At 41.4% G+C, this 24,980-nt stretch overlaps 1 protein-coding gene across 2 annotated transcripts in view; it reads left to right on the forward strand.

Annotated features, from left to right (window-relative positions):
* The window catches only part of CLIC4 (chloride intracellular channel 4), a 66,715-nt gene that overhangs the window by 29,807 nt on the left and 11,928 nt on the right, over positions 1-24,980 (forward strand). For both annotated transcript variants that reach the window (XM_030324440.2, XM_030324441.1), the window contains exons 2-4: positions 6,476-6,585; positions 16,926-17,051; positions 24,014-24,120. In XM_030324440.2, the coding sequence (XP_030180300.1) occupies positions 6,476-6,585; positions 16,926-17,051; positions 24,014-24,120 (343 nt within the window). The remainder of the gene's footprint in view (positions 1-6,475; positions 6,586-16,925; positions 17,052-24,013; positions 24,121-24,980) is intronic.

Here is a 24,980-nt window from a genome sequence, read left to right on the forward strand (position 1 = left end):
AAGTCTGACACTTAACTGAGCTGCCCAGGTGCCCTTTGTGCCTGTATATTTAAAACCGCTTTTTTGAGATAATGATTCATATAGCATATAGTGCATCCATCTAAAGTATACAATTCAGTGATTTTTAGTATATTCACAGTGTTGTGCAGCCATCACCCCAGTCTAATTTTAGACTCAAGAAAAACATCCCTTTTTATCCAACCTTTCCTTCCTTCCTGCTCCACAGAAACCCTAGGTAGGTAACCACTAATCTACTTCCTGTCTCTCTACATTTGCCTGTTTTTTACATTTCATATACATGGAATTATACGCTACATGGTTTTTGGTGCCTGGCTCCTTTCAGTTAGCATAATTTTTCAAAGTTCATCCAATTTAGAGTGTGTATCAGTACCTTATTGCTTCTTCCTGTTGAATAATACTCCATTGTATGGATATACCACATTTTCTACATTTTTAATTTTGCCTTCTAATTTTAATACTTCTGAGAGACTTCTGCTTCTGGAAAGATAGAGTAGATAAATTGGTTTTTGTCTGTTTGTTTTTTGTTTTTTATTTTTTGTTTTCTGTCTCGATATATCCCAGACCCGGAGCTATAGGAGCCGGCAGCCTAGAAACACCAACAGGTGCAGACAAAAACCTTTCTAACAGAAGCCTGCTCTCCCTGGCCAAAGAACCAGGAACGGGCAGCCTAAGCTTAAGACGGAAAGTTTTTAGGGGTGCCTGGGTGACTCAGTCCGTTAAGCATCCGACTTCGGCTCGGGTCCTGATCTCACGGTCTGTTCGAGCCCCGCGTCGGGCTCTGCGCTGACAGCTTGGAGCCTGGAGCCTGCTTTGGATTCTGTGTCTCCCTCTCTCTGCCCTTCCCCGCTCGCTGTCTGTCTGTCTGTCTGTCTCTCTCTCTCTTAAAAAAAGAAAAAAAAAAAAAAAAGCTGTGACCTTGCCCCTACCCATAGCAGCAAAGGCCAAGCGGTTAGCCCAGACATCCCCTCTGGTGGTGGCCTATAACTTAACAAGTCCTTTATCGATCTGCATTGGGTGGTCTCTGGTGGGTGGCTGTTACAAACAGTGCTTCATTGCTCCTCTGTCTCTGGGCATCTGTATACATGTTTCTACAGAATAAATTTATAGAAATGAAGCTGTTGGATTAATAGCATAAACGAAGCCTTCAAACATAACTGTTTGATGGATGGCATCAAAATATGGAAACATATAGGAAGTAGCACATTTTCAGTCTACGTTTTCTCTGTTCAGAGGGAGTGATTTCTATTCAGCCTTTCTGTCCAGTGATTCTGTCCTCTGTGCCTTCCACTTGGCAGTTTAAGCTCATCCTTTGAGCTCTTTTCTTCTTTTCTTTTTTGGTTGCGAAATTTCCATCTCGTTCTTCTTTACACCTTCTACTTCTTGGCTGAGTCTGTGTTTTCACTTGTTTCAGGCTGGTCTTCATTGCTCCTTGAAGCACTTTTATTACGGCTGCTTTAAAATGTTTGTCAGCAAATTTTAACATCTCCGTCATCCTGATGTCCACGTTGTTGGTTGCCTTTTTTCATTCAGTTTGATACAGTTCTTTGTATGACAAGCGATTCTTGCTTGAAACCGGTACCTTTTCATATTATGTTAGGAGACTCTGGCTCTTGTTTAAACTTTGTTTAAACTTCCCTAACACTCAGATAAGACTTCTGTGACACTGCTGTGGAGGGGGCTGGGAGGGGAGAAGGGCAACAACACTGCCTGGTTACTGTCAGAGACTGAATGTCTACAGTGGCCTCCCCTGATACCCCAGTGGGGTGGCCTCATTACCTCTGGTTGATGGTGAATGTCTGACTGCTCTGTACTGGGCCTCCTCTGACGTGCACCCGAGCAGGGGGGAGTAGGGCTTCCTCTTCCTGGCAGGGTTGGAAGCCCTGGCGCCCCCCTTGACCCTCTTGGCCACCATCCTGGCGAGGGCATGACAGCCTTCACAGGGTTGATTACATTACATTGGGAATAAAAATGCAGATTATAAAAAAGTTATGTAGGGTGCGATCACATATTTTTAAAAAAATTTTTAACGTTTATTTATTTTTGAGAGAGACAGAGACAGAGACAGAGCACAAGCGGGGGGGGGGAGGCAGAGACAGAGAGAGACACAGAGCACAAGTGGGGTGGGGGGAGGCAGAGACGGAGGGAGACACAGAATCCGAAGCAGGCTCCAGGCTCCGAGCCCTCAGCAGAGCCCGACACGGGGCTCGAACTCATAGACCGTGAGATCATGACCTGAGCCAAAGTCAGACACTTAACCGACTGAATCCCAGGCGCCCCAGCAATCACATATTGGAAAAAGAAAAGTAGTATGTTCATAGAAAATAAAAATTCAGAAGAATAAGGAACAAACTAGTGAATGTTTCAAAGGTAGAGGAACTGACTTTCTGTAGTGTTTCAATTTTTATTTATCTTTAACATCATGAATGTACTGTTAGAAGCAGTAAAAAGCAAAGTTTTTTTTTTAAACACACTTTCTTAGATGCTATTGTTAGATATACCTATGTGTTAATTTTTATTATTATAATAAAGAACTGGGTATGGAATAAAGGTATCTTGATCTCCAGCATATAATGCATTCCACTATACCACAATGTCCTCCTCAGTCCATTGTACCAATAGGTTATGTTCAACGTAGTTCATATTGAAGAGTGTAATTTTGATCCTTTAACTTGAATGAATTTTATTGAAATGTTTAAATGGAATTTTATTACAACACGGATTAAAGGAGGAAGTCTTTGATTTGTGACTTCTAGAAATCCAAGTTTTTCCAGTTTCACTGTATGTATACTTGATGAAAACATCCTTTTAGTAGCTCCCAATCTTATGCTGTTAAAAGTTCAGAAAAACTTGTAGTTGGCAATATTTCTCATTTGAATTGTCCTGAGTTTTGGCCTTAGTTAATGAAAAGCAGTTTTTCAGATCTGCTTTAAAGAGCACACATACTTTTATTTGTGTTTGTATAGAAGAATCGTATAAGGAGCGCGGGATGCGTAACAAGCGTTAGACATGCCCGAGAGGGAAGTAAGTGCACGAAGGCAGAGGGGCATTCGTGTCCTGACTGGGTCTTCACGCAGCGTCCCCGTCCCAGGATGCTTCTGTCTCTACTGTCGCATATGCTCTGCGGACTGTCATAGGGGTTATGGTGCGGTGTTTCTGATCTGTAGCCAATCGCTGTTTACATCCAGCTTGCCTTTGGTTGAATATCTTTCCAAGTGGCTCTATGTAACATCTTTATTACAACTTCTCTACCAATTTAATTATTTTTCACTCCTATGGCAGACTTTTTGGGAAATTATAGTTCATTTCATAGATTAAACAAATGGAATAGGACAAAGTGAGTCAGACTTGTTCTTTGGCTACCAAACTATACTGCTTTTTTAGGAAGTCTGAAGTTTGGTATACTTTTTCTTGTAGTTATATATTTAAGTTTATTTATTTTGAGAGAGAGAGCGAGCAAGGGAGTGGCAGAGAGAGAGGAGAGAGAGAATTCCAAGCAGGCTCTGCACTGTCAGCACAGAGCCCGATGCAGAGCTCAAACTCGCAAGCTGCAAGTTCATGACCTCAGTGGAAACCAAGAGTAGGATGCTTAACTGACTGAGCCAGCCAGGCGCCCCTCTTGTAGTTACTAAAAGCATGTTAAAACCAGGAGGGGAAGGGGCGCCTGGGTGGCGCAGTCGGTTAAGCGTCCGACTTCAGCCAGGTCACGATCTCGCGGTCCGGGAGTTCGAGCCCCGCGTCGGGCTCTGGGCTGATGGCTCGGAGCCTGGAGCCTGTTTCCGATTCTGTGTCTCCCTCTCTCTCTGCCCCTCCCCCGTTCATGCTGTCTCTCTCTGTCCCAAAAATAAATAAACGTTGAAAAAAAAAAAATTAAAAAAAAAAAAAAAACCAGGAGGGGAAGACAAAACCAAACAAGAATGATAATAAAATTTGAGTATCTAAAGCCACAGCCTTGTGTAAAAATATTAATCCTCGGGGCGCCTGGGTGGCTCAGTCGGTTAAGCGTCCGACTTCGGCTCAGGTCACGATCTCACGGTCCGTGAGTTCGAGCCCCGCGTCGGGCTCTGGGCTGATGGCTCGGAGCCTGGAGCCTGTTTCAGATTCTATGTCTCCCTCTCTCTCTCTGCCCCTTCCCAGTTCATGCTCTGTCTCTCTCTGTCCCAAAAATAAATAAACGTTAAAAAAAAAAATTAAAAAAAAATATTAATCCTCAACATATACAGAAAGAGAATACCTTAACTTTTTATTATCTGTGATAAACTCACTTTTATGTTATCAGTGTTCTCTGTGTGTGGGGATAGCCAGCATCCTCAAAAAAGCAGCTTTGTGTACCATTTTGTTACATTGTATCATTGGATGACTTAGTTTTATGAACTGACTCTGCTTTGTCCAAGGAATATCACCCTGACCCTTCCCACACCAGTGTTTCTCAGTGTGACTAGCAGGTGCTTTGCTGTGTGATCTCCTTGGGTGCCTGTAACAAAATGAGGATTCCTGGGCTCCACCCAAGCATTCTTCTTAATCACAATCCACAATCTCTGGGTATAAGGCCCAGAAATCTTCTATCCAAACTGTCTTATTTAGGTTATTATTATTGTTTTAAATTTCATTTTAGAGAGAGTGTGAGAGCAGGGGAGAGAGGCAGAGGAGAGAGAGAAAAAAAATTTTTTTTTAATTTATTTTGAGAGTGAGAGAAGGTACAAGTGGGGGAGGGGCAGAGAGAGAGGAAGAGAGAGAATGCCAAGCAGGCTCTGCAGCATCAGGAGAGAGCCTGATGCCGGGCTCCAGCTCACAAACTGTGAGATGATAACCTGAGCCCAAGTCGGACACTTAACCATCTGAGCCACCCAGGAGCCCCAAGAGAGAATCTTAAGTAGGTTCAGTGTGGAGCCTGACACGGGGGTGCAATCCCACGACCCTGGGATCGTGACCTGACCTGAAATCAAGAGTTGGATGCTTAACTGAGCCACCGAGGTGCCCCTTATTTAGGTTATTCTTAATCACCTTAAAGTTTAAGAACTAGACCTTCTGCAGGAAGTCAAGATTTGTGCAAGTTGCAGTACTAGAAATTAACATGAGTCAGTCTGGTTATAATTCTGTATATGTTTTGTTTCTGATAAAGAATGATTTTTATTATTATTATTATTATTTTTTAAATTTTAACGTTTATTTATGTTTGAGACAGAGAGAGACAGAGCATGAATGGGGGAGGGTCAGAGAGAGGGAGACACAGAATCTGAAACAGGCTCCAGGCTCTGAGCGGTCAGCACAGAGCCCGACGCGGGGCTCGAACTCATGGACCGTGAGATCATGACCTGAGCCGAAGTCGGATGCTTAACCGACCGAGCCACCCAGGCGCCCCTGATTTTTATTATTATTATTATTTTTTAACCAAGCTTAGTTGTAACTCTCCCATGCTGATGAGGGAAGGGTTCTGGGATCCTCCTTTTATACCCGTGTGTTTTGTTAGTTGTGTTGTGTTTAATCGGTTAACGACTTTATTATTTTTTTTTACTCCACCCTATTTCCCCATTAGTTTAGGAATACTTTACTAATGTAGCATTTTACTGAAATGGCTTCTGAATATTTTGAGAGTTACTTTAGGATAATAAATAGTACTAGAATCATTCATCTTTGAATGAGTTGTCGAAAGTTATTTCTGGCTTTTTCCACCCTTTGTGGTGAAGAGGACTGTGTTTCTCCCTAGCAAGTGTTAGAATGTTCTCTTCCAGTATGCTTTCTTTCCCCCCTCCTGTTTCCTGCTTCCCCTGTCCCTGCTTTGTAAACTTGGGGGCACATGTGATGGAATTAAAGATTTGTCCCACTGATTTTTAGGAAAATTCTACCTCATCATTGAGCTTGGGGAAGTCCTAGTCATCAGCTGCTCCATTCACATTAAGTAGGATTACAAATAGCTTATTATAAAGATATCTTGTTATTCTCTTGCTCCTGAATGTGTAAAACAGGATATGGGATTTTTATAATGAGTGTTTTTTAAATGAGGAGGGGTTGGTGATGATTTTAACTTTTTGGAAATAGACACACCTGTGAATTTCCCTCTTTATGTTGCCTTGTAAAGAATACTGTCTCATAGAACAGGAAATGACTTACGTTTCATACAGTTAATTAAAAGCAAATGAAAAGCCTCAAACTAGCTACATTTTAAGCAGTCATTTTAGCCATATGTCACAAACGACTGCTGTGTCGAACAGTGGTGATACAGATCATTTCTACCCTTGCAGAAAATTTTCTAGGACGGTGCTATAGTAGACTGGCCATCTTTAAGAAGAGAGGAGGCAAATGAAAGAGCAAAATAACAGAAACCTGAGTTTCCACTCCTTCTGTAATGCAACTTTTGCTGTCTTCTTGGACCCCTGATTATAAGTCAGAAGAAAGTCTTTTGTTTTGAATGTCACCCCTCTGACCCTGGTTTTCGGTGTTGATTTCTGTTTCCTAGGCTGGGAGTGATGGTGAGAGCATAGGAAACTGCCCCTTTTCCCAGAGGCTCTTCATGATTCTGTGGCTCAAAGGAGTTGTATTTAGTGTCACAACCGTGGACCTGAAAAGGTAAGATTTTGTTGTGGTTGGAAATTAACTTGAGTGTATAGTGTTTTCAGTTTGAGCCTCTCCCCTCCCTATGTATGTATATGCTCTTTAAAGGAAATACATTTATTAAAGTTCAGCTGATTTGTGGACAAATTTAACTTGTGTAAGTATTATGGATAACTCACAATATCAGTAAATTGCATTTACTGGCCACTCAGTCTTTTTAGGAAATTACTGTATCCTTACTCTTAACTTCAAGACCAGCACCAGGATCTTTGACTTCCCAGTGTAAACGTGGAACTATGAAGAACTTTCTAAGCAGACAGCTTCTTCATTTAAAAGGTGCTAAACTCATGGTGTATATTATCTGGATCCTTCAAGACAAGAGTGGGATTTTAGGAGGACGAATACGACTGTGGGCTATTTTATTTATTCTCCTTTACAGGGAACTGTCTGTAATATGATTTTAACCATATTTGGTTAAATATAATTGTGAAATAAGAGCCATTATCCATGGCCCTGTGATTATTCTTGCTCGGTGAAGAGTTGTTTCTAACTCTGCCTCCACAGGCCCAAGTGGAGAGGACTGGGAAGGGCCCTGATAGGTAATAGGCTCCTTGTGTTCAGGAGCCCCTCTGTTCTTCCTCAGCAAATAGGCTCGACGTGAAGAACATTCATACTTAGGGGAAAAGAAGAGATTGGTTTATTTATTAAAAAGAATTTTTTTTTAATGTTTACTTAGAGAGAGAGAGAGAGAGAGAGCGAGCGAGCGAGCGCACAAGTGGGGGAGGGGCACAGAGAGAGGGAGATGCAGAATCTGAAGCAGGCTCCAGGCTCTGGGCTGTCAGCACAGAGCCCAACGCGGGACTCGAACCCACAGACTGCGAGATCATGACCTGAGCTGAAGTTGACGCTTAACCGACTGAGCCCCCCAGGCGCCCCAAAAAGAAGAGATTTAAATCAAGGGTTAAGAACAGTTATAACAAAAGGAAATCTAGGATTGGGCAGTGGAAATGTATGCCTCTTGCACACATGCAACAACATGGCTTGTTGCTCATTTTTTTAAGCATTATCAGTCATGAACAGCGTCCAGGAAAAAACATGGGTGGCAGAAGTCATGCATGTTATCCCTCTGGGCGTCACAAAGCGAGACTTTTATCATCCCATTTCCAGTTCCAGGCTAGCATTCCCTGCATTTCTGTCGGTAGCTTAAACTTTATTCTTTACTTACTGCTAGTGCCCTTATTTGAGATTTTGGAGTCTTAAAATTTATTTACTGAAAATAATCCAGGAAGTTGTCCAGGAACCCGTTAATTATGTATATGAAGGCAGAGGTAAGGTAAGCCTTTGGGGACGGTAAGAGTTAAAACTGTAGTCTGTTTCAAAGGTGTGCCACCTCATATTGGACAGAGCTGTTGGAAGAATGAAATAATTCAAGTAGTTCTCCTTCTATGACTGTCCCCCCCCCCCCAACATGCATTCAAAAAGCAAGTTTCCCAGTGTAACTTCTAAAAATAGACCATGCTACCAGGCACACACCCTTACTGTGTCTTAAAATACACGGATTTCTCCTATTCCATTTTTGGCTTGGAGCAAGTGAGTTGGCGGCCGTGCTTCGAAAAAGCCTTCTTTGAGCAGCTCAACACAGTGCGTGATTGTGGCACAGACCAGCAACAGTGCCATAAACGAAGGGAGTCTGGTTCAGGAAAGGAAGTGAGCTCATAATGGCTCTTTCACTCTTCCTGTACAAACTCTTGACGGCATTATTTCTGTACGTGGATTGATATTTGAGGATGTGTATGTGTCTCAGAGTGATATACGCTGCGTGTGAAAAGTGACACGTGGCAAGTAGGATTGAGGGATTCAAGGCTCCCTCATTAGTGAGTATTACCCCCCAGAGAAGATGTCTGTTTCTTTCCTAGGCTTTGTGTGAAACCAACAGCACTTGACACTGGAGCCTGTATTTCATAGTTTCCTTCAGAAATCTTGGGTCTACAGTACATCCAAAACCTTCTCAAGGGCAATTACACATGTATATATAAGGAGTACCTGGTAACGAATCCGTGCCACCTCCAGCCCCTGGTCAGCAGCTTCCGCTTCACAGATACCGTCGCATCTAGGTTTGGTCTTTATCCTTCCAGACCTTTTCAGTGAGTTAAGACACTTAAAGTCTTGAGTCAGATTTAAAGAGAGTGAACGCTGGCTCAAAACATCGTTGTGAAATGAAGTTGTCACAGAGGAATCAAGCATCCTGTAGTAAAAAAAAAAAAACAAAAAAAAAACGTACCTCTCACAGTATGTTCTTAACTTTAAAAACTTTCGACAGGACTGTTTCTAAAAAGCTGCGGGGGAGAAAATGCCTACGGTGCTGATTTTCCTGCTTTTCCCGGTAATTGTCTATAATTCCTTGGTGAAGACTGCCGACCGCCCAACAAACCAGTGGAGAGCAGTGGGACTCAACTGAGAGCTATTTCGGGGCCCACTCTGTGCTCTGAAAAAATTATTGTTCCATGACATTTCATCCATAAGAACAAGCCAGTTTCTCGTTCTGCCAGTGTATGACACGTTCTCTTTGAATCTCAATTGATGTTAATGACTGTGCTGGTGGTATTCATGAGCCCCTGTGAGGCTTAGAACAATCCCCCTCGGCTTGCCTGCCAGTGCTGCCTTAATGCTTTAGTGGGAGTCATTCCTAAACCTCATTTTCTGTTCATGCTGCAATTGTATTGCAGAATTGGAGATTAAAAAAAAAAAAAGTGCTCAGGCTTCAGAAGGAATTTGGGCTTTACATCAGCCACCGTTTAAGCAAGATCTTCAGATGAATAGAAACGAAAATATTAAAATTGGGAGCATATTTAAAGGTGTTATCACATGTCATCAAATGGGGAGCAATGGATTAGGGATAGAGACCTGGTTCCGTGTAGAGCGAGCCCTGTCACTTATTTCCGTGGGACCTCGGGCAAGATGCCTCGTCTTCTCTGGAGGTCAGTTACCTTGTTTCTAAATTCAGGAAAAAGGAAGGAAAAAATAAGATTTCCCCAGTGTCTACTGTGTACTCAACACTGTTCAGGGTACTTTTTACTACTCATCAAACCATTTTCAGACACTTCTGTTGAATAGAATTCATTGTCTTATATCATACTGGCTGGACAGGTTTGTGGCAGTGATGAAAATCTTTGAAGACTTCTGCTACCTTCATTATACTTAATTATAAAAATTTTAAATCAACGATTAGCATCTTTGGAGCACAGATAAGCCTGAGAGGCAGGCAAGAGGAGGAGAAAGAAGGAAGAATGACAACAGTAGACTCCCCATCCCCTGTCTCTCTATCTCTGTCTCTCTGTCTCTCTCTCTCTCTCTCTCTCTCTCTCTCTCTCTCTCACACACACACACACACACACACACACACACACACACACACCCCTGTTCACATGCTGAGACCCTGACTTGGATATATCTAAGTGTGGCCATATTTTGTCACATATTTGTTAGGTAAGCTTTTCTAGTTTTGGGGAATGAGAGGAGAAATGATAACGTTAAGAAATGAACCTTTTTTTAAGTTTACTTATTTATTTTGAGAGAAGATGCACGTGCGGGAGGAGCACACAGGGAAGTGGGTGGGGGAGAGAATCCCAAGCAGCGGAGTCAGATGTGGGGCTCAAACTCATGAACCGTGAGATCATGACCTGAGCCCAAATCAGGAGTTAGACGCTTAACCAACTGAGCCACCCAGGCGCCCTAGAAATTAGCTTTTTGTTGTCAAAGTGGTGGTATATTACCAGTGAATAAAATCCCTCCTCTGTGATGTTCTCTGAGAAAATAAATAAATTGGAGAAGACTGCTTTTAAAAATCATGGGAGATATGGGGCGCCTGGGTGGTTCAGTCGGTTAAGCATCCGACTTTGGCTCAGGTCATGATCTCACGGTTTGTGAGCTCAAGCCCTGCATCAGGCTCTGTGCTGACAGCTCAGGGCCTGGAGCCTGCTTCAGATTCTGTCTCCGTCTCTCTCTGCCCCTCCCCTGCTCATGCTCTGTCTCTGTCTCTCAAAAATAAACATTTAAAAAAATTTATTAAAAAAAAGTCTGGGAAATACATGTTTCCATTTTCCCATTTCCACTGTAAACTCTGAAACTTGCCTATCATTTGCATTGTCATAAATGATTTCCTTCTGCTTCACATGCTGATACACCATTCGTAAGGGACTGTGTAAGACTCACTTGTAAGTTGGCATAATAGTAGCATAAAGTTTTGGAAGATTATTATGACAGTTTAAACTTTAACGATTTTGTAATCATTTAACAAGTTACCACGGAGCTATAAAACTGATAGTTCTGCGTATTCTTGAGAGGCATTTATAGACTCAGAACAAAATCTGATTTCTAGATTCTTCAGGTAGTTTGCTTTTGTTATCATGTCTCTGTGATTCTACCCTTCTGAAAACTGTCCTCAGCAAGTTGAGAGGTCAGTTTGGTTTCCAGGTGGTGACAGCAGTGTGAATGACACATGCAGAGAGACTAAATGGAATGAACAGGCCAGCCTTTTAGAGAAATCATCCATTGCCTGCTACTGGCCAGTCAGGAAGGTACAGACTCCATTCTTTCCCTTTGTAAAGTTGACTTGAGCGACACGAAGCCCTTGTTACCACGACAAATCAAGATGTGTGTCTCATGAATGCATTATGAATCATATGTACACCCCATGTGCAGTGTTTTGAGGGGGGGGAAGGGTCAGAAACACGGAGAGAGAGAGACAGACAGCCATAGACAGTCATACAGAGAGAGAGAGAGCTTCACTGCCACGTCTTTATGTTCTTTTTCAAAATGACTTCAAAGATGGTAAATCCTGTTGAGGTGGTTAAGAGCTGAATTAGAAAAATGGATTAATGGTGGATGTTCTTCTAAACTTAGCGTCAACTCTATAAACTGTGTTGATGAACTCTCTTAAGAATTATTGAAGTTGGGTTTGAAACCAGTTCGTGGGTGCTGTTTTGTTTTAACATGATTGCTCCACAGACTGACACTAAAGTAGACGAAGGTTTAGCAGCATACCACATTTAATCAAAAGAAAATCCTTTAACTGGTTGAATTGGGACACATAGGGAAATGCTTAGTAACTGGGACCTTGGCGTGTATGTTTTGGTGAATCCATGACTCATTCATTCAGTTGGTGACGTTAGTATTAGACTATAGCAAACCTAGAGAAGAATAATCAATAGGAGTACAGTGTTCTGAAACCAAGGATTTTTGGTGTTAACTTTTTTCCCCCATACTTGCCATACAGTGTTCAATATTCTCTTGATTTGTATGGATGAATTTTATGTCTTGAAAATCAGTACCTTCAAAAGGAACTCAATTAAGAATATAAGGTCTGTATACTTAGTATTTTTGTTTTCTCCATTTAGTGGAGTCAGCTAGTTACAGATAGGTCACCTTTAAGAACCGGCTCCAGTGTCCTAGGACTATACTGTGCTCATCTTCTAAGAAGCAGCTGGACCTGAGTCACCTGCCCGGTGTTCTCCAATTGTTGCAAGTGTACTGAATTAACTTTCAATTGAAGTTAAGCCACTTAAGTTGCTTAAAGTATTAGGTCCTATGAGGTTCCTCCTCTGTCTCTTGTATTCGTTTGTTTCTCTTTATTTTTCCTTTTCTTCATCTAGAAGCAAAACGGGAGAGAATAGAATATGTTTGTTCATCTACTATGACAAAGAAAAAAAAGACTACTCAGATAAGTAACATTAAAAAAAAAAAAAGAAAAGACACCTCAAACATTGAAGAGTATTTGTGCTCTTATCTCAAAGCACGAATTGTATGCACTTTGCTTTTTCTAGATGTCACTTAAGGAAAACATTTGAATGGGCTTGAATGAATCATTGAGGATTTATTAATGGGCTTTTATGAAATAAGCCAAGGATGGCCTGAAATGTTGAGCCGTTGCCTGTGTTTCAGTTTCATGTCTGTCACGCTGCGCTTCTGAAATGTTAAGTTTCTGTGAAGCATCTGTAAGGTGAACCTTGTGGGTCAAACAACACCTGAGGCCTTGGAGTGCCAGGGGAGATTCTGCTTGGTTGATGACCTGATAAAGCTTCTAAGTCACCTCAGTGTTTGCAACTTGAACATTTATTTGAAGTCCACTATTCCGTTGAGAGGCATTCAAGTTTCTTCTCAAATTTACTTTCACTTGGGGTAAGGACCTAACATGGTTCTCCTTCATGTCAACTCTTAATCCTGGAAAAGAGTTTCGTCACCTTTGGTTTTTCAAAATCTAGATAGGCTTTTGGCAGAAACAAAACGACTACCCACTAGTCCCTAATATGAACAGAAAATTGGTAATCGCGTGCCTGGTTTCACTTTACTTATAAGCCTCTATTAATCAGATTTCTTATTACCAGTCAGCTAATGCTACATAACCGGTTCTGAACCATCAGACTCAAGTAGAGTTTAAAAACCGCCTGTCTCATCTCCTGCAGCATGCTGTGTTAGTGTGCTACTGAAAGCCGTCATGGATTTCCTTTGCGTACTTTGGTTTAGTTCACTTTCATAGGCCTTATTTGATTTGATCTTCATGGGCAGAGCAGGGCTTATGTCCGCAGTGCAGAGGAGGAAATCCAGAGGCCGTGATTTCCTTAGTCACATAGCTGGTGGGTGGATGGCAGAACTATTCAGTTTGAGACTTTAACCACATCCTTCTGATTCAGTCTTTGGCCCTTTCTTCTCTGCCATGCCAACTTTATCCCTCCTCTAATAAATTTGTTTGGAGAGCTAAAAGCTGTTACAATTTATTATAGAAGTAATAGCTGTTACTTATTTTGCTGCCCTCCCTCCATGTTGTTTTAAAGCATCAGCCCCTTTCTTCCCCTTTGTCTAACTCTACCCTGTTCATGAAAAAATTATTTGTGAAACACACAGACGTATGTTGTTATTACCTTACATTTAGGCATTAATCGACTGCTAGTCATAAAAATGCGGATGGATAGGTTTTATAACGTGGGAACAAAACAAGTCTTTTTTTTAACTTTAAAATGTTGAGATTTGAAAATAAATTGTTTAAAGCCTGAACTGTTAGGGTTTTTGGACCGTTGGTAATGTACAGGGTCTTCCCGAGTTGAGCAGGAAATGGAGGGTAGCTGGGAACAGTCGTGAGCTGTGAGCTGGAACGTGAGGGGGCTTGAAGACCAAAGGTGACACGGCCGTGGACCTGCCGGGCCCGTTGGTGACCACAGATGAACAGATGGTCAGGGTGAGGCGTGAAAAGGGATAACTGAACAAACCAAAGAAATGACACCTGGAAAAGGACCTGCTCCGACCTGGATACTTACATGAGTTCGGGAGTCTCACAGGGTCCACCACTGTTTAAATATGTGTGCAGCCGGAAGACTGCTCAGCTTTCGTGATTCCAGTCATTTTGTGCTCAGCTTTACCTTTTCAGACCAAAGTATGCTCAGGAAAGGAATCAGAATTGCACATCAAATCAGATTTTGACTTTTAAAAGTCCTCTTTTAGAGCTTCGGTTCTTACACAAGTCATAGAAAATACGTCTTCTTTTTTTTGGCTTGAAAGGGACATGGGCTCTAGAGCTCAGGTTGAGGGGGCTTGGAGTTAGAAAATTTGGACTAAGCAGACATTAATAAGTCTCTTTGTTTTTGGAATGTAGTCATAAGGAGATGAAGTGCTTTCTAAACCTAAATGGGGGTGTAGGGAGAAAAAAAAGGAGAGGGACAGAGAAGGAATATGAATAAGACCAAGGGAAATTGATAAGCTGGGATGAGACATTGGGGCACACTCTGTTTTAAACATTATTTTCAGTGACAAAGTATTTCACCTTCATGATGCATTAAAAGACATCCTTTAAGGGGCACCTGGGTGGCTCAGTTGGTTGAGTGTTCTACTCTTGATTTTGGCTCAGGTCATGATCTCACAGTTCATGGGTTTGGGCCATGTCTCTCTGTCTCTCAAATAAACATAAAAAAAAAAAAGGGTGAGCTTTAAAAACAAAAGATATCCTTTTAAATTCTGTGCATTTGTGATAGGGAAGGGCTATAATAGTATGTGGGGGAAAAGTTGCTTGAAGCAATATATTGCTTTTTTAACATTTAAGTTTCTTAAGGTTTATCTTTTTAATTGTGAAACTTTTCAAACATACACAAGAATAGAATAAACTTCCCCACAACTTCAACTCAGTTATCAAGATTTTAACCATTTGCTGTGTCCCTATTCTTTCTAATAAGTTTCAAAGCAAATCCCACTGTCATTCCAACCCTGCACCCTTCACTGTATGTCTCCAAACAGTAGGGACATTTTCTTACCCAGCCACAGTGCCATTATCACGTCTAGTCCCCAGCATATGATCCGATCTCCCTGGTTGTCTCCATAGTATCTTTTTTCTTTGACTGCTTTCTTCAAATCAGGATCTAAACAAATTCTACTCATTACATTTGGTTGTTATGTCTCTTAAATTTTTCTTAATCTGCAACAGTCCTTTCCAGCCCCCATTTGTGACTTTTTTCCCTCATGCCATTGACTGGTGGAAATCCATTCCATTGAACTGCAGAACGTCCCAAATTCTGTATTTGGCTGATGGCTTCTTTGTGGTATCATTTAACTTTGTTCAGCAACTCCTCATGTTTCCTGCAAATGAACTTTTTGGTCTCAGAAGTCCTTTATACACTTAAATTATTTGAGGACCTCAAAGAGCTTTCAATTGTGTGGGTTGTATCTGTCAACTTTACTGTATTAGAAATTAAAGCTGAGAAATTCAAAAAACATTTACTAGTTAGAACAAATATGTCTTAAAAAATGTATTTTCCAAAACAAAAGAAGAGTGGCATTGCTTTCCATTTTTGTACATCTCTAACGTCTGCCTTAACAGAAGACAAATTCTCATATCTGTTTCTGTATACGTTACCTTGTGACATCACACACCAGGTAGTGTATGGATAACTCTGTAGGCATGAAAGAATGAGGGTGAAGAAAGTAAGTGACGTGTTAGTATTATGAGAATGGTTTTGACTTTATGGACCACCTGGTTGAAAGGGTCCCCTAGACTGCATTTTAAGAGACAGCTGCCTTAAGAGACTTGATTCTAGATTCAGGGTCAACTTTTTTGTAAGGATACCTCATAGATGGTGATGTACGCTCCGTCTTTTATCATTAGGATCACACTGTATTGGGTCATATTATTGATTCTAGGATTCGCTGATGGGTTCAGGCGAGCCACTGTGATTTTTAATAGGGTGGTACCAGTGTTCTGTGGTATTAGTAGCTGTAAGTATCCAATTTTGCCGTCTTTATCAGTGTTCTGTGTATTTTCAGTTTTCCCTAATTAATAGGAAGGAAATGTCGTCACAGTTTCCTCTTGAATTTCTTTGGTAATTGGTTTTTTGTTTTGTTTTTACATTTTTCCACGTGTCCACTTACTTTATCTATTGTGTATCAATTTCTTTTGACTCCTACCTGTTTGACTTGTTGATGGCTTTTTAATGAATTTGGACAAAATTCTCATCTAATACGTATTTTAAGCCTTTCCTGTTCACTATCCTGTTTTGCCCTTTCTGTCTGTGTTGCATCTTACTTTTGGTTATGCTATTTCTTACGTACTGAAGTCATTTTGACTGGTGATCTCTTTCCTCGCTGAGAGTAGACTTCTAGGAAAGTGGAAAATTGGTAGCACTGAATTGGAATCTTGCAGTTGGAAAAGGCTGTGTGAATCAGCTGCTCTTGTTCCGTGTTTTACAAAAAGAAAAGGAAGACCTAGAAAAGTTACGGTTTACGCCATGTCTACACAACGAGTGGGTGCCAGAGTTGAGACGAGAGACCGTTTTCTCTCAGTTCTACCACCGTTTCTTTCTTTTTTTGAAATTTTTTTGAAATGTTATTTATTTTTGAAGGAGAGAGAGAGAGAGAGAGCACGAGTGCGGGAGGAGCAGGGAGAGAGGGAGACACAGAATCCAAAGCAGGCTCTAGGCTCTAAAGCTGTCAGAACAGAGCCAGACTTGGGGCTCGAACTCACAGACTGTGAGATCATGACCTGAGCCGAAGTCGGACGCTTCACCGACTGAACCACCCAGGCGCCCCTCTGCCACTGTTTCTAATAAGCACTTCCGTTAAATTTGGAATGAGAATGGGGGACTTGTCTTTTGGTTAAAAAATCAAAGATTTCTGATTTTCTCACCATGAATTTTGTGCTTTGTGAAGGTTCGTGTCTTATTAGAAGAGCAGTGCAGGTGTTGTACTTAGTGGAAAAAGTACTATTTCTTACTCATTTTTACATACTTTAACATTTAGAACCACTCTGAGTATTTAAAGTATTGTTGCCTTCCCAGAGTAGAAAATGATCCAGTTTTGACCACTGTTTTGCCCAACAGGAAGCCTGCTGACCTGCAGAACTTGGCTCCTGGGACCCACCCACCATTTATAACTTTCAACAATGAAGTCAAAACGGATGTAAATAAGATTGAAGAATTTCTCGAAGAAGTCTTATGCCCTCCCAAGTGAGTATCAAAGAAAATGCGCACGGAAGTATTGCCATCTCTTTAAAGTTTGGTCTCTTCTGGCCCTTGGGGCCCTTTCTCCGGATGGTCCTGGGGTCAAACTCTTACAGCAAGCATTAAGGTGCAGTGGCTGGGCTTCCCTTCATTCATTATAATTCATGCTCCACAGATGTCAGAACTGGCTTCTGGCTCGGCCAATAAGCCTAGATAAGAGTACACACTGAAGGCGGGTTTGAGACGTGGGAGCTACGTTAGGTTAGCTCTGGTAATTTGAGGGGTAGTGGTCCCAAACTGAGAAGTTTGGGAAGGAGAAGAGATGGAGAGAGAGGTTCAGATGCAACCTAGCCAGAATGGCTAAGCAGGAGTGTGGAATACGTTGCCGGGGGATTCCTCATCAGGGCATTTTAAAGGCAGCTGTCTAAAGCTGTCACCCAAGGGAATTGACTCTTCAGACTGTGTCCCTGGGATTCAGTTTTTATTTATGTATTTCTTTGAGCTGTTATAGATTCCCAGGCCCTGCACATTAGCCCACGTGGTTAATGATTTTGAAGTACTCAACTATATTTCCTACAATGTGAGGTACACTTGAGGGACAGATGGACTGTGGTGACAGTTACCCGCATTGCACGTGTGCAGTGTTGCATCCTACTATAATCCTAGCGTAGGTTCAATGCATTATGGATTTCTTTTAGACTTTTCTGGTGCCATCATCCTGAAAACAGAACTGTTTTTCTTCTGGCCTGGGGCTTTCTTGCTAGTTGATCTGACTTTTACTCGCCATGTCCAGATAAATTTCCCAGGAATGGGATTATTGGGTCAGAGGGTTCTAAAACAATTGTTTCCTCAGAACTCACTCGCTCATTTATGCTACAACCAAAGCCCTCCGAATACAGTAGTGAGTAAGACACAGTTCCTACCCTCAGGAAGCGCGGTCCCTTATGGATGGAGAGGGGGTGGTGGCATGGTGAAGGGAAGTGAGTGGAGGCAGGAAAGGCTTTAGAAAAGAGACAATACCTGGCTTAAGCTTTAATGAACAAAAAGTGGCATCCTGCAGGTGAACGAAGGAGAGAGATGGGCAGTCTAGGCTTTCCACAACTGTAGCGACGATTTTCATTATTCCTTCTTGTTGTTTTTCTCAGAGGGAATAGACATTAAGATAATAGATAATAGTAGAACTAATATCAAAAATACTCAAGTTTCTTAGCATTCAGTGCTCTGTGAGACATCACAGCTTCTTGAATCGGACCTGGAAAATAAACATTTTCACTTTGCTTTTTATATACAGAAATTTCAGCTCCATTTTGTTTGGGCATGTTCACAGAGATACTCTAACCAGAGATGGTCTTTTCTTTCACTTTAAACAATTTAAAACTTGGAAAACTTTCTAAAAAAAAAATCAGTAAAGAAAAAAAAAAGTATCTGGAGATCTTTCTGTCCTAAAAGGTTCACAATGTGCTGAATTCTAAGGGTATTTTTTAAAAATCATTTTATTTTTTTTCTTCATGCTAAATGTACTCTTCTTTTTTTTGAAATGTTTATTTTGAGAAAGAGAGTGAGAGCGCGCATGTGCACAAGTGAGCGGAAGAGAGAAAGGGAGAGAGAGAGGGAGAGAGAAAGGGAGAGAGAGAGGGAGAGAGAGAATCTCAAGTTGGCTCCACACGGCACGGAGCCCAACACAGGGCTCAATCTCACAAGTGTGAGATCATGACCTGAGCTGAAATCAAGAGTTGGACACTTAACCACCTGAGCCACCCAGGGGCCCCCTAAGTGTACTCTTTAATCCCCATGCCTTATTCCCATTATATTCCTTGTTTTTATGCTGTAGTTTATATTCTGAAGAGTTTCTTTTTTTAAATTTTTTTATTTTTTTCAATGTTTACTTAATTTTTGAGAGACAGAGAGAGGCAGAGTGCGAGCAGGGGAGGGGCAGAGAGAGGGGGAGACACAGGATCCAAAGCAGGCTCCAGGCTCCGAGCTGTCAGCACAGAGCCCGATGCGGGGCTCAAATTCACCAACCCTTGAGATCATAACCTGAGCCGAAGTCAGCACTGAACCGACCTAGCCACCCAGGCGCCCCTCTTCTGAAGAGTTTCTTTAAATTTCACTCTGTAGAAGGGAGTATGTTTTGATGTTGCTGATGGCTCTGCTGTTAAACTTAACCAACGTTCAAGTGCCAATTATGTGCCGTGCACTGTGCATTATGGATTATGTTTGTGGATGATCTCTGTCCTCTCAAAGACTTTATGGAGAAACTGAGGACGAGTAACCTACGTAGCCTGTCCATGGTCTCACAGTCACTGGTGGCAGAGCTGGCTCCAAAGCCAGGCCTATATGACTTCCAAAACCTGTGTTTCCTCTATTTTCTTCCTTCTAGTTTTCTCCTCTTTGTGTTGTTGAGCTTGACTTTTATAAAAGAGGTGAAATGTAAGTCTTTAATTGGATTGTGCTTTAGCGAGTATAAAATTGTAGGCTAGTTCAAGTTGGGAGGAAGGGCAGGAAAGAAATCAAAGATAGCTTCCTGTGATGAGCCAGTGGGACCGAAGGTGTTTGTCAAACTTAATTCAATGAATCCTGTTTAAGAAATAGGTGAGGCTTAACTTGTGATGAGTTTTTATGTATATGCATTGGAAAAGCACGTTTGGATGGGCAGGGGCTTCCCCTTACTGGGCCCTGCGGCCCCTACTGTGAGGTGCTGATGAACAGCAGAGTCTCTGTTGGGCACAATTGTTTCTGGAAGATGAGCAGGAGGAGGAAGGAAGTTCTTTCTCGGACCACCACGGGCATCCCTTTCCCTTCCTGTGGTGTTCTAGGGCGTTCAGGGACTGCCCTGGCTCACTGCCTTTCCCCTCAAGGACAAGAAGGTCTTTAGTCCTTAACTACTGCTGACCCTCCTCACTCCCTGATTGAGAGCCTTCGTGTTTCTAGACTGGATGAAGAGAAAAGGCAGAGGAGTTGCCCAAGCTGGCAGACCAGAAGCTAGCATTTCTAATAACATGTTTTTGGCATTTGATGGTACTGAGAACAGAGTGTTTTTATGCGAGCACTTCTGATTCGATCATGACAAGTATAAATACAGACAACTGCTTGTTCTAGAGTTGTTTAGAATTTAGAGACTAGTGAAAAGCTTAAATCCAGGAATTTTTTTTTTTTTTTTCTGGTCTGTGTAACCAGCATACATAGAAGAAACTTTCTCTTTCTTTTCCTCTGGGGAAAGTATTGATAAATATATAACTAATTCCCCTTGCTTGAATTAAGGAACTATTTTGCCAAAAAAAGCTTTCAAAAAAGCTTTGAAACTTGGGAGTTTTAACTGAAGCAGACCAGTATACTTGGCTAACTTACTGATAAAAAAAAAAATAGAAGGATAGAGGAAGTTAGATAATTTTGGAGATGAGCTCTGTAAAGGGTTATTAATCCTTTTTTTTTTTTTTTAAATGTTTGTATATTTTTGAGGGAGAGCGAGAGAGAGCAGGGGAGGGACAGAGAGAGAGGGAGACATAGAATCTGAAGCAGGCTCCAGGCTCTGAGCTCTCAGCACAGAGACCGACCTGGGGCTCGAACTCACAACAGTCGAGGTCATGGCCTGAGGCTGAGGTTGGCCGATCAACCAACTGAGCTGTCCGGGCACCCCTAATCCTGTTTTTGTTGTGTTTTTTTTTTTTTTTTTTAAAGTGAGAAATACAATGAAAGTTGAATTTACAGGGATAATTTAATGTGTTGTATACTCAGACTTTATTCTTATGTTCGCATGAGAAAGAAAATGCCTGAGATCTTTCCTAAAAGGATGGGAGTATTCTTAGCTAGTCTTACCATCCACAGTCTGTGATGTAATACAGAATAAAGGACTGATCTGAAAGTCCTTGTACCCTGGATGCTCATCCCCGTGGTGTTGCTGACGGGTAGCCTTTTGTTGGTTACTTGCCTTCCTTTTTGTTAAATGTTGAAATGAAGGTTCTCAGTCAAAGTTTTGCTTTATCAAGCTGTTTGGGAAAGTGAATAATGATGAATTGTTAAAATCCAGTATTTGAGGACATGCAAAATGAACTGGCAACTGATTTTGGACCTCCTGGTTTAGAATTTGCTTTATCTTTCAGAGACCCCAATCTGTCCTAAAACAAAAGCAAAAACAATACTGGGAGACAGGAAACCTGGGTTTTAGTTTGGCAATACTTTTAACTCGTCTAGGGTTTTGGGGACCAAGAATGTAAGCTTTCTGGAATAGAATTTCCTTTTAGGCAAAATGAGAATTTGAGGTGGTCTCTTGTAAGTATTCTATCGATTAAATAGTACAAATTTAATGGTTTGTCTTGGAGAAGAGTAGGGTATGCCTAACCTGCTTTAGAGGACAGTTTTTATTTTTTAAGAATCATAATAGCATCTGTTTTCATATGGTTAAGGATATGCTGATTGCAAATCCTTCTTCATTCTTCCCTGTTCATTAAAATAGGTCTTTAGGGGCGCCTGGGTGGCGCAGTCGGTTAAGCGTCCGACTTCAGCCAGGTCACGATCTCGCGGTCCGTGAGTTCGAGCCCCGCGTCGGGCCCTGGGCTGATGGCTCAGAGCCTGGAGCCTGTTTCCGATTCTGTGTCTCCCTCTCTTTCTGCCCCTCCCCCATTCATGCTCTGTCTCTCTCTGTCCCCAAAAAAATAAACGTTGAAAAAAAAAAAATTTTAAAATAGGTCTTTAGTAAATATGCCTCTGTGTGCTCATCATTATATCCCCTACACCTAGAATAATGCCTGACAGTGCAGGCCCATAATAATTAGAATAAATGAATATATGTGAGTAATGAATATATAAATGATCTACAATTTAAGCCTACCTTCACGCCTCTTATTTTGAGAATTAGGAAGTGAACTTTATTAGAAAAAGTAGGTACAGCTAAATATTGGGTGGGGAAAAGAAGAATAATTATGGAAACTTGGCTAGAGGAAAACATAGATGTATTGAAGAGGCATGTAGGTTCCTTGCGCTATTTTTTGTTTGGAATGAATCAATGAAGTTACTGTATTACAGGCAGTAAAAACATTTAAACCGGAGGCTGTTGTTTTTATACTCGAGTGGACTTCAGGGAGGTGAACCTGGAATTAACTCTTTCAGCCCAAAGCCGGGGGCAAAAAAAGAGAGAGAGAAAGAGAGGGTAAGGTTTTCTATAGTTAAGAGAGGAAAAAAAAAAAATTATATATTATTAATGTAGTATACATTATACTGTATGAAATTCATCGTTCATTGAAGAATCCTGTAAATATTTCTGTTTATAAGAGAAATCTTTAAGCTTCACAATTGAGTTAGTAAAATGAAAGACAAATGGAGCCTATGAGTATTCAGTAGATACTTTATAATCTCCTTACCCATGTAGTCCTCTGTCCAGGTTTTTATTTATTTATTTTTTTTTAATTTTTTTTTTTTGTCCAGGTTTTTATTTTTATTTTTATTTTTTTTTAATTTTTTTTTCAACGTTTATTTATTTTGGGGACAGAGAGAGACAGAGCATGAACGGGGGAGGGGCAGAGAGAGAGGGAGACACAGAATCGGAAACAGGCTCCAGGCTCTGAGCCATCAGCCCAGAGCCCGACGCGGGGCTCGAACTCACGGACCGCGAGATCGTGACCTGGCTGAAGTCGGACGCTTAACCGACTGCGCCACCCAGGCGCCCCTTGTCCAGGTTTTTAGATGTACCTGTCCTTGATTTCAGAATCGCAGATGTAAGAAAATGTGAATATAAAAGCTAACCAGAAACTATAGCTTGCAAGTAAATTAAATTTCTACCTAAAAATACCTCACCTTCATTTTTAATTTTAAAGAAGTGGAAAGACCGCATCCTACAATATCTGAGGAAATCAAAGTTTGCAGTTTCATGTCAGATTTTTTCCAAAGTCTTACTCCCCCAGGCCCACTTTCCAGGGAAATTTGGCAGGGCGTTTGAGGAGATGAATCTGTCTTCCTACTGGGGTGCTGATGGTCTGAATTCCTGTGGCCACCAACTCCCTGAGTGCGTGCGACTCCGCCCAAGGGAAGAGGGAGGAGCTGAGCCTTTTCACATGTATTTTCCAATTTGAGCAAGAAATAGATACTGAGTATGTGTGTTTGGGATTTAAATATGCAAAATACACATCTGTGTGTGTGTGTGTGTGTGTTTAAAGCTATGTGTCATGTCAAAGTAGACCAACTTTGTAACAACACAACAGAACACTTGTTAGCAAAATTACGGGCAACTTCTCTTCCTGTTGCCCAGTGCCACCCTTACAATGTCTAATACAGGGAAGGTTTTGGAAAATCCCGAGCGTGGGATTGAAGTGAGTGGTCCACTTCCTGCTGTTTTTGTCTTGACCAAAATGCCTGATCTTTCCCGCTGTCGGGATTCTCTGGCACTGCTGCATGGGGTGGTTCAGGGCAGGGCACACACCAAGAATCTGGTTGGCATCTCTGTTTTGAGAAAGCTCCGTAGTTAAAATGTGGCTGGCGCAAGCGGAGGAGGGGACTTTTTAACTTGACGTAACACTGGTTTCTTGAAATTCCTGTCCAGATAGCCAGGCCACACATCACTAGGGGCCACCCTACTGGGAAGTTCAGATATAGAATACTTCCTTCATTACAGAAAGTTCTTTTGGACAGTGCTGCTCTGGAGCTCTCTTTCTAAGACCCGCATTGGCTTGGCACCCACCTCCGAGCAAGCAGACTGTTTCCCCAGCGTTCTAATTTATAAAATGGAAGTGAGCGCGGATGCCCTTTGCTTGCCAAGAATATTAATATGCGAACAAAAACACTGTGCAGAGCTTTGTTTCCTAAGGAAAAAACACATCTTAAAAATACCATAGAAAACAGATGATGGCATTTCTTAGAGTCATAACTGTTAGAAGATGTCTAGTAACTGCTAGCACGATGGTTTGTGGATTGAGAGAACTCAGCGCTAACAGATCTCTGGAGGATCTTTCTAATCCTTTATTACCTTTTCCCGCCAGGTACTTGAAGCTTTCACCAAAACACCCAGAATCAAATACTGCTGGAATGGACATCTTTGCCAAATTCTCTGCATATATCAAGAATTCAAGGCCAGAGGCTAATGAAGGTAAAAAAACAAAACAAAACAAAAAAACCCCATAGACGATTGGATTACCACTGCAGATAAACAAACCAAAAAACCCCCTCGAATAAATCCAAAAAATCCCGTTATACGGTGATTATAAATGGTTACTTTGGAGTCCAGATAGTCCCATTAAGTATTAAAAACTAGCTTTCCAAGTTGATTAGAGGTTGTTGTTTTCCTGTCTGGGGCTAGTGGTACAGTGCCTGCCATATAGTGGATGTGTGATAAAATGTTTATTGAACAAATTGTTTTCGCAGTCTTCTGAGAAGTTACCATGAAGGGGAACTATGCAAAGACTTAATGGTGCATCAGAAACCATGGATTCTGTGGTTGTGGTGGTTTGGAATAGACTGATTTAACTTCATTTAAATTATTACTAAATCTTTTGTTTATTCTTGGGTGCTGGCAGCCTAAAGTCAGCCTGGATGGATTTTGGTGATACTTGTCCTTTTTAAATTTTTTTTTATTTTTACTTTAAAAAATTTTTTAAGTAGGCTCCATACCCAGCATGGGGCTTGAACTCATGACCCTGAGATCAAGAGTTATGTGCTGTTGCCACTGAGCCAGCCAGGCGCCTCTATGATAATTATCCTTAAAGAGCAATTTTGGGAGGGACTCTTAAGAGGGCATTTATACTGGGGAGTATAATTCCTAATTTCTTGCATCCTGAAATAGAATTTTAGTTTTAAGTCATTTTCATGGTGAGTATTGTTTAGGGTAGTACAGATATAAATTCCTTCTTTTATTATTACTTATTTTTATTTTTATTTTTTTAACGTTTATTTATTTTTGAGATAGAGAGAGACAGAGCATGAACAGGGGAGGGTCAGAGAGAGGGGGAG

The sequence above is a fragment of the Lynx canadensis genome, chromosome C1 (genome assembly GCF_007474595.2).
Source record: "Lynx canadensis isolate LIC74 chromosome C1, mLynCan4.pri.v2, whole genome shotgun sequence".
NCBI lineage: Eukaryota > Metazoa > Chordata > Mammalia > Carnivora > Felidae > Lynx > Lynx canadensis.